Source organism: Coccinella septempunctata, chromosome 2 (genome assembly GCF_907165205.1).
Source record: "Coccinella septempunctata chromosome 2, icCocSept1.1, whole genome shotgun sequence".
NCBI lineage: Eukaryota > Metazoa > Arthropoda > Insecta > Coleoptera > Coccinellidae > Coccinella > Coccinella septempunctata.
In genome coordinates, this window is record NC_058190.1 from 44,026,875 (window position 1) to 44,040,984 (window position 14,110).

General features: G+C 34.5%; 2 protein-coding genes across 2 annotated transcripts; both read right to left on the reverse strand.

Moving 5' to 3' along the window:
* Positions 1 to 645: 645 nt before the first annotated feature.
* On the reverse strand, positions 646 to 2,098 carry LOC123307388. The gene is made up of 3 exons (XM_044889668.1): positions 1,941 to 2,098; positions 1,341 to 1,701; positions 646 to 1,004 (listed from the first exon to the last, which is right to left on the reverse strand). The coding sequence occupies exons 1-3, from the start codon at positions 1,953 to 1,955 to the stop codon at positions 859 to 861; spliced, it is 522 nt and encodes a 173-aa protein (XP_044745603.1). The 5' UTR covers positions 1,956 to 2,098; the 3' UTR covers positions 646 to 858.
* A 4,846-nt stretch (positions 2,099 to 6,944) lies between these two features.
* LOC123307472 (DNA translocase FtsK-like) lies at positions 6,945 to 11,145 on the reverse strand. The gene is made up of 3 exons (XM_044889797.1): positions 10,870 to 11,145; positions 8,524 to 9,076; positions 6,945 to 7,232 (listed from the first exon to the last, which is right to left on the reverse strand). Exons 1-3 carry the CDS (start codon positions 10,882 to 10,884, stop codon positions 7,045 to 7,047), a joined length of 756 nt encoding a protein of 251 aa, XP_044745732.1. The 5' UTR covers positions 10,885 to 11,145; the 3' UTR covers positions 6,945 to 7,044.
* Between the last annotated feature and the right edge of the window lie 2,965 nt (positions 11,146 to 14,110).

Here is a 14,110-nt window from a genome sequence, read left to right on the forward strand (position 1 = left end):
TAGACAAACTACTATAATTTTTGGGTACCATAATAATAATGAATAATAATTCAAATATGAAATATTATTTGCGGACATGCCAATCAATCGAAGTAGCATATGCAGATAACATATCTTGGTTCCTTCAAGTAATATGCAGAATTGGAATTCATTACGTTACTTCTTTCGGAAGTTATATGTATGTAAAAACAAATTATCCTTTTCTGATGGGTGGAAAACCTTTTCATTACATGATTTGGAAAATATGTTTGCCGTTGCATTGGACAAAAAGTACTTTGCTTTTTTGTGTTCTATTATCCTTAGAAATATTGCTCGTCATTTACGATTCATCTTGTATAGGTACCTTCTTGGAAAATGAAATGTGAGAAGAGAGTTTTTTACCTTTTTTTTATGTTATTTTCTAGATTCTTAATCAAAATCCACGGATAATATCGGTTTTCTTCTGAAAATTTAGCTGTATTGTGTTGGTCTTAAATGTTTATACCCCATAGGAAGATACCTCAAACTACTAAAACACTCATTTGCGATGAATTATTTTTCGATATAAAAAGCTGCAATATTAAGATTTTATCCCCTGCATATGCATACCAGCCGTCAGAGACAAGACCTTTCTCTATGCCAGCCGTATGAATAAATCACCACATCTTTTATTTTAAATAGTTTTATTTCGAAATAAAAAAATTTCTATACATACAACAAAACATTAATAACGAACACGGCTTTTTTTGAGTATTCAACAGTTGATTTCGATTAATTGAAAAAACTAAACTAATACTCGACATGTTGTCAACTGGTGTCTAACTTTTGGAATTTCTTCTTTTTGAACGAACGATGGCAGTGGTGGCAATTTATATAAACCTAGTGGCAGAAGGGATAGTTAGGGCATGATCCTGGGTCAACTCCAGCAGGAATTTGAGCAGGAACTCCATGGGCAGCAGGTTGTGGATTCCACTGTCCACCCTGGTTCCACTGGTTTTGCTGGGGGTTGGTCCATGTTTCAGGTCCTGAAGAAACAGGAATTTTGATGAAAAAATGCAAAAGAACATTGCTGGAAGCTCTAGATAAACTTCCTCTACTTGATTGTGCATAGATATTTATGTATAGATATTTTCTCTAGAATGTTTGAAACAGTGCTTATCTCAGGCATACATATTTATGGTGGAAAATTAAAGTAATTTATTGGAAAAAACGGTTGTTTTCAAGAACTTTGGAGTTTATCTTGAAGAATTAAGTGCAGGACCGCCTTTTTATGCGAAGTTTTAGGAAGTGCCTCAAAGTGGAAACCTCAAGAGAACGATCCTATTAGCAGATTCTGCCAGGTTAACGAAAGATCATCTTACCATCTACTCTTCCGTAAGCACCAGCCTCCCTAAGACCTTCACCGTGGTAATCACCGTCTCCAATGTATTCACCCCTGTCCAAAGCGTTTTGGGCACCACCGTTCCATTGGGGAACTGGAGCAGGGTTCCATTGATTACCTTGGTTCCATTGGTTTCCTTGGTTCCATGCTTGTTGAGGCTGGGCCCATGCGTTTGGTGCCGGAGCATTTGGGTTGGCTGCCACCGCTGGATTGGCGCAGTTAGGGAAGTTTGGACAGGCTTGAGGACTCACTCCTGCAGGATATTGATGAGCTGGCACACCACCAGCCAATGGTCCGTTCCATACTGCTGAGGCGTATGCCACCGCTGAAGCTAATACTACCTGGAATGATGAGATTTGTTAGAGAAAGAAGTTAAAGACATGATATAAGGGATTTCTTCTAGGCACTTCGATGTAAATTGGAAAAATCAGTGGACTTCGCGATCTGTGCAGGAGTTTTGTAAAGTCCCAAACTATTTTGGCGAATATTCCCTTGCGAACATATCGGTGGACACGCAGCACTTCACTTGAAACCACAGAATAATCCTTTTTGATCACTTTGCACTATGAGCACTACTTACCAGTTTTACAAACATGTTGTCTCTATAGATGTGACGCTTTGTGACAGATAAAGCATTACCGTGTCCTATATATACATTTACCACGCCCTCATTACCCGTTCCGCAAAGAAATGCAACAGTTACGATATTTTTAAACCTATCCCACACATATATGGAATAAAATATTGGAATAATTAGTTCTAGGGTATGATCCTTGAATTTGAAGCAGGTGCGTTCACTTGGTTCAGTGCATGGGGTGATTTTAATATAGGAGTTATGACGAAATATTGATAAGGATTTGCGTTCATTTCGTTGCACGATTGTCCTTTATCAAGCAACTTCCGAATGGCGATCAAGGTTTGCCGCATTTTTTGTTACGCCAATGGTGAAGGTGCGTGTGGCTGCTGAGATATTTCAGTATTGTAGTTCACCATTTAGATGCAGTGCAGGTGGCTTGTGATGTATGCTGTTTTGGGATGATATAGCGGTGGCCACTGATGCAGCATTGATTTGTGCGTTTTGGTTATGTGGAAATTCGATTTTATCCGTTTAATAGGGCCAAATATCTCCAGAAATGTACAAAAACTTCTCCAATACTTAAATATCTTGAAATAATCTGTTAAACTTGAGAAAAATATCTGAATTTAGAATTTCCGCCTCTTGGTGAAACGCTTCGTTAGGGAGGATAAGTTTAAAGTAAACTAATTCTCATTAAGTGAAAAATTTAGTTGTTTGTTATACAAGCTGTCCAGAATTATGTACCTACATTAATTTCTGAAACTCATATAGTACGCCCAAGCCCCAAATATAAGGGTACTTCTTTATGTACGATGGTTTCTAAAACTGAATAATAAGATAGTTATCACACTTTGAATGGGTGAATTGAAAACCTTAATTTTTCAAATATTCTCCAATTTTTTGACGGAGTTGAAATTTTTGTTGTGTTTATGAGACATTATTGGGACAATTGGCTTCATGTTACCTTATTCATGAATACAAGGTAGTTCTGGAGGGTAAGTGAGGATTATTACGTTATATATATTTTAGCTTTCAATTATTCGAATAAAATAGTTCAAAAATTGTTAACTTGGACATTTCTGTGCATTAAAGGATATCAACCCTATCTACTCTCCAAAACTAGCCTATAATCCTAAGAGATATGGGTTATATAGGTGGTGATATGAAAATATAATAAATTATCCTAATGTATTAAAATCATTCCGTAAATTAAAATTTTGTCAGAAAAATCTTTTGGAATATATTTAAGGAAATAAAGTTTTCAATTCACTCTTTAATCGCCTATTATTCAGGTTTAGAAGAAAGTTTACATGAAGATTACCCTTATTTTGGATGCACTATCAGGTCTAAAAATAAATGTAGGTACATAGTTCCGTACTAACTTGCAATATTCGATCTAAACTCTTCGACAGATATCAGATAATATCATCATCGACTGTAAAATACGCAAAAATTTCAATCTTCCGATTCTTAAATATAAGGTTTTTCGGAAATAACTGCTACTGTGAAGAAATTCTAGTGCTTTGCTCTTAATTTTCTCAGAAAAATGATTCGAAAAATATTTTTTCAAGTGTTCTGAGCACTTGTTTTCTAAGTAGCAAGAAACCATATACTTTTCTAAAAGAAATATCACCTTAAATTAGATAAATACTTTTCATGACAACAAATTTTTCAAAAAAAGCCCCAATGGAAAATGATGGTGATGCTTGCCCTTGAATTTAAATGTCGCTCCTCATCAATTGTGTCTGAGATGCTGAATTTTTGTTATTTTCTGGTAACATGGATCTCCACTAAATTACAGCCCATTGAGAAACTTGAAAGGGTTATTTGATACCATTTTCTGCGGAAATTGTAGACGTTTGGAAAGAAGGATAACGCAAGAAGGCTCCTTGAGCAGGTATTCGAAACCCTGAAATTGGCCCATCATAACATGGCGTAAACCCATAGGAAATGAATTCCTTCCTCAGCCACTGAGTTCTCAATGGATTGTACCTATTTCTCTTCTGTCGCGTTGATATCAAGGTTATATCTGCCTCATTGCCATGGCAAATATTCAATCCGCTATTGAATCGACTATTTAAAAAAATAGTGTAGGTACATAACTGATATAAAAACTTGAAATGCCTATCTTAGGCGAGGCTTTCCTATTCCACTCCAGAAGACTGCGACCTTAAAACAAAGCGACATTTTTCAAGAACGTGGAATAGGTTCAGTTCAACAGTTCACAACCTGATTGGAAATGTAACTCTCTCTCTTAATTGCTACCAGTTTTCAGATTCGTAAGATTTTTTTTGTCATCAAGGTTAATGTTGTTTAATTGGGGATGAGAGGCTGATTTATGGAACTTTTTCAAATATTTCCTTGATTATAATTAATGGGGACTTAATGATATAGGTATAAGAATGTATGCTTTTGTGACCTACACCAAATGTGATGACTAAATTCCCCTTTCAATCATCAGGAAGCCAAATTATAGATTCTTATTCAAATGATCAATATTAGAGAAGACTAAAAGAGTGATTTCTATTACATTCAATCATTTCCCAGTCCGAATCACGAGTAAAATATATCATTTTGAAGATCTTATCACGAAATAATCTTGGGTTTTCATCTGACCAATAAACAGATAGATATCGAACATGTGGTTTTGATTAGGTTAATCATTTCACTGACTATTTCACAGAATTGGAGTCGGCAATCGGGATCATTCTCATTCAGTTCCTGAACCAATCCTATCCTATAAGGATGGAATTTATGATGTTTAAGGATTCTTATAATTGTTGTGCGTGAAGCACCAGATACATCAGACAATTTAGTAGTACTAAAGGTCGGATCCATTGCTACATGACCTAAGTGTTAGTTTTGATAATATCCAATTTCTTGAATTCTGGTTCATTTGGCTAACGCACAATGTTGAGAAATCGTTATATTATGCATAATGTAGGTGTCAAGTTTTTATTTTCGTGAGCGAACATTTTATAATCCTTTGTCGTATCGGAATTCAGAATTGAATGTATATTTTATGATAATATTTTATATTGCCACATTGTTTCCATGTGGAAACAGAAAGAGTTCAAATAGCTGCATTATTTAAGGCACCATAAAGATGTTACATAATTTCAGCTCGAGATTTTGAATGTCGGTTGGATTACTAATTGAAATATTTGAAATAAACGAAACTTTCGAAAATTGAAATTTCTCTTTCTTACCCATCTATGCGTTATCCATGGAAAGATCTCTTGATTTCTAGGCTTTCTAGGCATCTTATAAGATATTCAAAATTTTACGAAATGAAGTGATTTTTTTAAACCCAATCAATATTGATGGAGAAAAAATGATTGAGATATTCAAAATCTATTCAATTGTCTGGTTTGGTAAATTTAAGTTTGTCAACATCAAAGTTCAAACAGTTTATTGAAAATTTCAAAAATGGTTAGGTGTCAGAGGTTTTTCAGTAGGAAAATTTTTTCTTATTCAGCAATTCTTATTGCAATGTGAAAATTCAAGACAAACCAATGACCAAAGTGTCATTCACTACGAATCGCTTCTTCATAATTGAAAAACACAATTTTTTCAAATGTTCGCCAATCTTCCTATTCAAACCAGAATCAGAAGTAGTTTAAAAAATTTTCAGATAATCAAATCAACATGTATTTTACAATTTCAAAACCCAGTTTTGAAGAGACTTCCAAAATACAAAATATTTACTTCATCAAAGCATAAATAAAGTGTGGTTTAGAGTTGAGGTATACATCTGAGAATATGGTGATTCATTATCAAACTACCGATCATTTATTTTATCTCCAACCAAAAAATTATTAATAACCTAATGTGAGTAAATTAAAATCTGCTGGTTTACTAGCTCTCGATAGAGCATTCGCCATTTTGTAAACAGTTTCTTCCTTGTATATATGGATCGTTACTTCAAGCCTTAAGTATTCAAATAAACTTGATTTATAATATAGACCTTGAGTGAGTTTATTGAATTGTGGAAATTTCTTCTTAGCACATAGCTTCTGTCTTTTGTAGATGTGGAGACTGAATTATTTTCAATGACATCTAGTGCATAATCTGTACAGTCATCATCACCTTTGATGGGATAGTTTCAGTGACCTCGTAGTGGAATGTACATATAGTGTATTGCACATTGTGTAGATGATTTTTGCGTGAGGTCAACTTCAATACATACTCACCTCATTAGGATTACCTACTCTAAGGAGAAACAAATTTTTTATATTTTGTTGAGGCTTTTGGAAATCGAAACGTTGATTCAAAATATGTGATCGATAATTAAGAGATCATTTAATAACAGCATCGTTTCTCTAAAAAAGAAAAAAAATAAATGAACTGGAGTATATAAAGGTAAAATTAGGGGGAATTGAAGAAATTATTACTTCATTCCCTCTCTTAAATCGAATTGAAATAACTCTCTCTTAATTCTCAAATGCCCACTAGAGTAGCTGTCAACCAAAAGATATGTAGAAAGTTACCCTAATAAATGCACTTGAAGATAAATGAATATGCATGTTTTAATTGCTTCGATAATAACAAAAAAAAACTAACTCCCCCTTTCAAGGGCGATAAAAAGAATGTACCTACATGCTACTATTTTTCAGAATGTTTTCTACTGCAACAGTTATGTTTGACACATAGCCTGAACCTAATGACGAAAAGCAAAATATGTGGTGTGAACTGCATGTGAAAAAAATGCAAAAGAATTTCAAAAATTTTTCGAAAATTCAAGTTACTTCAAGTTGGAGATTATGAAGACAATGCTGTTAATATTTAAGTATTTACACTTCTGCTAAATTCTCGAACTTATCATCTAACTTCCCTTAGAAGTCACTACGGGCATAAGTTGAAGAAATTTCGAAAAACAATCGGCAGATACCCGAAAATAATTGTCCCAGGGGTGAGATAATTCAGAAAAAATTGCTCCCCAATAAATCCGCCAGTGTTTTGTCGAAAATAATTTAGAAATTTTCTGGGTTGCATGATAGTCAGATGTCGTATACAAGTTTTTTTAATGAAATAAATTATACAGAGGTATTCACAGATAGAAAGAAATAACTTAATACGTTAACACAGTAAGCAGTCTTCTTACAGCCTATTGCTGGCAGAAGGGGTAGTTTGGACAAGCACCAGGTGCCAATCCTGCTGGTAGTTGAGCTGGTTGTTGAGCTCCATGGTATGCAGCTGGTTGGGCTGCAGCTTGGTATGCTTGCTGTGGGATTTGTGCAGAGTAGGCTTGTTGGTAGGCCACTGGATTGTATGCTTGGGCTGGTGCGGCAGGTCCTGGAAGAATAAGGAGGTTAAAAAATAAAATCAATGTTCTTACTGATTTTTTGGAATGAAGAAATCACTCGGTGATTTCGAGATCTCAAGACCAGGGAAGTGTGAGAATATTTCGATCAAATTTGGCAGAAATGCGCAACTCTTAAAAGGTAGCCACTTTATGGAATTCCATTCAGATTGTCGAAATTTAATGGCTTTCTTACACTTTCATCAATTGTGTCTATGCAATAGTGAATTTCTTGGGTATATGAGTACACAAACTTTGACGCTTACGTTTGAAAACTTCTGTTATCTACACTATATCTATCTGAACTATATGTTCCAATTTTCATTCGACATATATTTTCGCAGTGCAAAAAATAAAAGATATTATTTCTGGACTCATAGTCACAACACACAACTCACAAATTTTCCTAAAAAACATCCGTCCTTGATACCCAGTTCCGATAGAATGATTGAGGAATTTGAATTTATAGCTTTTTTTTATTCAGGTCTGTGGTTGCACGAAACTATTATTTAGAATGTGATCTCAATACGTGCTCTAGGTTCAAGTACAAGCAAAGGCGTTCGTTTTACTGTTGGTAATCGATTTCGGCCAATTTCATTATATAAGTTGTTGCATTCAACGACTCAGTGTGAAGAAATTTGTTACTAACAAACTAGTGAAGAATTTTTTTGAAACATATACGACTTTCAACTAAGAATGAATATTTCAGGAGTTGATCTGATTGAAAAAAGGACCGAAATGTGATGGCATTGAAAATTGAAATTAAAAGAGGGGTTGATGATTTTTTTTACCCAATAAATTAGTATCAAAAATTTTAGGGCTTCTTTTGTATTTTCAAAGAAATTTTTCGAAGATTCTATACCTTGTACTACGTATTTATCAAAAGCTCTCTCTCTAACTCAAAGTATTCCAAATCAGAATTCAAAAAACCAAAATTACATACGAAAAAAGCAAAAGTTCTACACATCTACACTGAAATTTCTTTTTACATTTGTAGTGAATGCACTGTTATATACAGAGTGCGGCAAAAATGAGAACACTTCTTTGATTGAAAAAATTGAAATTGCAAAGAATTCGTTAAAGAATTCATCAATGTTTACTGCTATTTTGAGCAGTCATTCTTGGAAACGTTTAAGTTAAGATTCGAGCAGTAAGTTTTCGAGACCATGTTTTTGACAAATACACCAATGTTTCGCATCTTGAGAAAAGTTGAGGCTGCTCTAAGGGAAGGTCACCCCTGAAAGCACCATTAAAACATACCTACGGATTCAACAACACACTTACCCTGAGATTGAGCTCCAGATTCTGCGAGACCTTCTCCGTGGTAATCACCATCTCCAATATATTCTCCCCTGTCTAAAGCAGCTTGCACGTGGGATGGATATTGGTTTTGAGCTGCCTGTGGTGCAGGATTGTAACCCTGATTTGGAGTGAACTGGGGTTGAGCTAGGTTGTACTGCCTCTGTTGGAGTTGAACTGGGGCGGGTTGTGCCAAATTGTACTGTTGAACTGGGCTGGAGGTGTACCTGGATTGGGCCTGCTGATACTGAGATGAAGGGTTGTACTGGGGTTGAGCATACTGAGGCTGAGAATATTGGGGTTGGGTGTACTGAGGCTGGTTGTATTGGGGTTGACTGTACTGCGATGTTTGGTAGGGGGAAGAGTAAGCAGATGCTGCAACTTGATTAACTGCTACGGATGGGTTTTCGCAAATTGGGTAGTTCGGGCAAGCTTGAGGGTCAATTCCTGCTGGAAACTGGGCTGCTGGTTGTCCACCACCAGCTAGTGGTCCGGTGTAGGCTGAGTTTGCTACAGCCAAGAACAAAGCTACCACTACCTGTAATAAAGGTATGATTCAATGATGAATTGACATAGATACTATGATTTTACTCATCCAGATACAATCCATTTTTGTATTAAATTGATAATTTGTAGAATAAAGAATTGATCGAAAGCTGTCCTTTCAAAATCCTCAAGGAAAATGCTTGGTCCTTAGATTTTCAGATTCTCCATTTTGATCTAGTCATTAGTGAGTTATTTATACATGATTATAATATCGTTATCCACGTCGATTTTGATAATCTATGATTTAAGTTCAAAACACTTCAGTAATAAGGAGCAGTGCAAAATAATTCAAAGCCAACTATATCATTTACTTCAATTTATACAAATAATTGAGGTTCTTTCTTAACGCACCGTTGAAATCTCCAGAAGATATATTGAATTTAACGGTTTTGAATGCATTAGTACCAACAATTGTTCGAAGGGATGATCAATTAATAAGCGTATGAATTTTTAGTATAAAAAAGTATCAAAAATTGAGTGCGATTCCTCTAATTTTCATCGAAGAAATTCAAAAGAATTTTATGATATGGAAAAGTCGGAAAAATGAATATTCCCAAAATAATAAGTGAATAAAAATATACAAAATACTGCAATTTGGAATTTCAAAATACAGTTTGGTGGAGGAAGTCCATTTTTTCAAAAAAGAAGTCCATAAATAAGAAGAAGTACCTATTTAAAATGTTCCAAATAAAGAACCAAATTGTTTTTATTTTCTCATTGATTTGAAAATAACATTGAATCACATATAATTTTGGAAAAAAAGAAGATTTTTGGATTTTCTGGATGTCCCATATATGAAGCTTCCTAGATTCAGCTTAATAATGTTGTTGCTGTTTTTTCTGGAACTCATTTTTGATCCTAACATATGACATATGAGATTGTTTTTTTTTTTTTGATAAAATATAAAAGGCATTTGTATGAACCTTCAAAGTTACCCAAATTGTGCAGTGGTACACAGAAGATTCTTCTTATTAATTATTGCATAACTTTATCATTTCAACTCGAAATTAAGGAATATAGATTATTTCTCAACATCAAATGATCGTATTTCATATTATTTATTTATAGAAATTCTGAAATGATCTTTTTCTCAAGTTGCAACGAATTTAATATGTTTTTGAAAATTTTCAAATGAAGCTGAACCTATAATTAGATATAACTTTTTCGTGAAGTAAAAGGAATTTTTTTGCACCTAGAAGAAGAATTATTTCGAAGTGAATTAAACCATTAGAATGCGTTATTTCAGGTCGAATCATTATTTTGAGCTTTTTTTTAATGCATATACCGAGTCTTCAGATGATTTACTATTACCTACAGTCCCTGATGCACTCAAATCTACATTAAATTCAAATAAATGACTATTTTTTAGTGTCCAGATTAATAACTGTCAATGAATGAGGCAAAGATCACGGAAGAATATTAATTTAATTATTCATTTCAAACTCATCATAGAATTTTTCAGAAGCGATTACAAAAATAATTAAAAAATTGCGAGAAAAATATTCGGAACCTTCACTCCACCAAAATATGTGTAAATTTTCGAGGAAATTCGGAAAAACGGAAATGAATTGCGCATCTTCTTTACAGTATAAAGAAGTATAGAATGTTGGGCCTAATTGTATCATTTTCATCAGAGTGATCAAACACTTATTCAGAACCTTCACTTCACCAAAATATCCATAAACTTTCGCGGAAATCCGGAAAAACGAAAATAAAGAACCGAACATGACGATACTGCGACAACACAACCGAAAAGAAAGACGTTGCAATGCAGACGCAACTTACCAGTTTCGAAAACATGTTGCCTACTTGCTGATCAAATTCACAATGGCTTATTTACCAAATTTTCACCCATATATACCGTTCTCCACACCCAGGGAGTTACCGTGAACTTCATATTGTCTTACGCTATACCACGGAATAAGAATTCATAGACCCATTGCCAAATCCTTGTGGATTTCAATAGCCGTAATCACATCGGTTATAATTACCATTTCTTTCGTTTGTGCGAACGAGGGGAGTATACCAGAAATGGTAACAGGTGAGATGGGACACTCAATGAGCCAAGATATTTTTTCTATAGGTCTCTCTAGCGCGATCTTCATCGCGCCTTTCTTTGGTAGAGAGGATAGAAGCATCGTTATTCCTTGCTTTGGTACGGTTGTAATTTTACGTGGTATTTACAATGATAGAGATGAAATTGGATCTTCGGTCTATCTAACTTTGTTTATACTTTCACATCGGCTTTGTGGGAGTAAGCGCTTATAATGCATATCTTGTTGCATCAAGGTTGTTAGGTTACGGATGCAGAAACTTTACCTTTGTCTTACCGTCTTTTTCCTGGCCTGATCTCTTTCATATACGAGTGAATTTATGGAATATGTAAGAGATTACATATTCATCCACCGTTTACTCACAAAATCAACTACATAAACTCGAAAAATCAGGAGATTTACTCGGGCGGACAAAAGAAACACTTTTTTCCTTTACCATTTTTTCCGAATCGGCTCTGTTTAAAAGATACAGGCTGTTTAAAACCATAAAAGTTGAGTTCTATGTCATAAACGGTTTCATCGAAAGAAATGAATTTCGGGATAAAGTTTTTCATTTATTCGATGAATCTTTTTCGAACACAAGATATCACCCACGTCTTCCAGTTTTCTCATTATGACCATAACGTATTAAAATACCAAAAATTCAAAGCACCCAACTTTTGAAAACTAAGTTGAACGTAAACTTTACTGACCGTTAGGTCTTGACGAATTCTTAACTGAACCCATTATTTCAGGATTTTTCGAAAGTGAGCTTTCGAGACGTTTATTTCTTGATAAAAGTGACCGTATATGGAAATGTGATACATATTCTGAAAGAGCAACTCTTTCAGTAATAAATCTGAGAATTTCATCCATCTCGGCCCAACCGTTCGGTTTTGACGAATTTTTAACTGAACCCATCTTTTTCAGAATTTTTCGAGGGTCAGCTTTAGAGTATTTTATCTCTCAATAAAAGTAACCGTAGATAGAAATGTGATACATATTCTGAAAGAGCAACTCTTTCAGTAATAAATCTGAGAATTTCATCCATCTCGGTGAAACCGTTCGGTTTTGACAAATTTTTAACTGAACCCATCTTTTTCAGGATTTTTCGAGGGCCAGCTTTTGAGTAGTTTATCTCTCAATAAAAGTAACCGCAGATGGAAATGTGATACATATTCAGAAAAAGCGACTCTTCTAGTAATAAATCTGAGAATTTCAACCATCTCGGCGCAACCTTTCGGTCTTGACGAATTTTTAACTGAACCCATCTTTTTCAGCATTTTTCGAAAGTCAGCTTTCGAGTCGTTTATCTCTCAATAAAAGTAAACTTAGATGAAAATGTGATACATATTCTGAAAGAGCAACTCTTTAAGTAATAAGAGATCGAATGGGCCCAAAAGGGCCTTATACGATATATGGGGGCCCAACTATGAAATTTCAAATGCAAATCCATTCCAAGCTCTTCTCCTAAGGAGGAGAAGCTCAAAACAGTTTCATCGTACAACTCAAAGATTGAAGTCTCTATAAGGATAGAGATTTCAATCTTTGAGTTGTACGATGAAACTGTTTTGTGCTAAATATTAAGAACGTAGCTCCAATTTTTTCTCAGTAAGAGTCTGCGCACCCTTCTGGACAGACAGAACTATGAACTCCAATACTTTTTCCTGTAGTATTTTCGTTTTGAGACTTTTCGTATATGAAAATCTCTTGCCTCCTCCCCCAATCGACATTCACCCAATTTCGAAGGAATTCCTCAGGATAAGCTGACTCAAATTGCAGTAATGTTACGTTGTTACTCCTTTCCTTATTAAGTCACACTATCGGAAGCTGATAAACCGTGGGATAGTTTATTGAACTACTTATTATTTGACCTTATCGTTCGGAATAATTTTGAATATTCAACGAAATCTTTCAACCTACTTCTCTTGTGAAACGCCCAAAAGAGGTGGAGTTAGCATTTATCTAGTATCGAATGGTTTGTCCTTTGTCTTCATAGGATTTAAATAGAAATATGATTTTTAATGTTGATCAGTTGAAAATTTGGCGAGGGGCAAGAATTTTGAAGGATAGTGCTAGGAATTTTTTAATATTCATCAGGCGACACAGGATATCCTGAATTAATCTGCAGATTAGTTCTGTCAGTATATAAGGACAACATGTCCTTTAAATTAATTAAAATATGCCCTGAAATAAGAGTCTTCGTTAGGATCAAATCATCTTTCTTGCTTCTGAGAAATTATAGTAAATAAACGAATAAGTTGATATGTATCTACTTGAAGCCCTATTCAATTAAGAAGTTATACTGCGGAGATTTTCACTTAGGACGCCATTATTCTCAATTACTTTCCAAGGAATGTAAATCATGAAGAATGAAAGCATTAATGCACATATGAGAATCACCTGGGGACAAATGAACTGGTTATTCATCCAATTAGTATTGAGAAATAGTTAATCATTTATGAAGGATGAATAAAAGATGAGCGCTTGAAACATTTAACAATAATGAGAACTTAGTGCTTCCGAATTTCATTTCCTGCATCTCAGAGATCCATAATTTGAATAATCAAGCTTTCTATTGGAGATGACCCTTTTGAGATTTTGTGAAAAATAAATCAGCAGTGGTTTTCTCCGACCCTGACTGCAAACGATCGGTTTCTGGAAGGCTGTGTTTTTTTTTTATTCTGAAAATCTTCATTGGATAATCAAGCAGAAAACAGAATTTATGGAATCCAGATCGATCATTTTCGAAAAATTCAACATTGTGAATGAAATACCCCTTAATTCATAAGAAAAATGCAACCTTTTTCATAAAACACCAATTTCAAAAAAGATGTGGATTGAACTTAGCTTAAGTATAGTATGGAAGGCACTTTCTTGTTACATACCCTCTCAGTATTTTTGGATTTTTTAGGATTTAAAAGTTTAGTGTTGACCCATAAATCTGACACTAATCAGGGAGGTTCTCTTAATCCGAGTTTGAAGATGATAAA

What these genes read in the sequence shown, in the direction of transcription:
- LOC123307388 (XM_044889668.1), bottom strand. An exon ending in TGCTTACGGAAGAGTAGATG is followed by an intron (nt 1,005 to 1,340) that starts GTAAGATGATCT and finishes CTGTTTCTTCAG; the next exon opens with GACCTGAAACATGGACCAAC.
- LOC123307472 (XM_044889797.1), bottom strand. An exon ending in ATCTGGAGCTCAATCTCAGG is followed by an intron (nt 7,233 to 8,523) that starts GTAAGTGTGTTG and finishes TTATTCTTCCAG; the next exon opens with GACCTGCCGCACCAGCCCAA.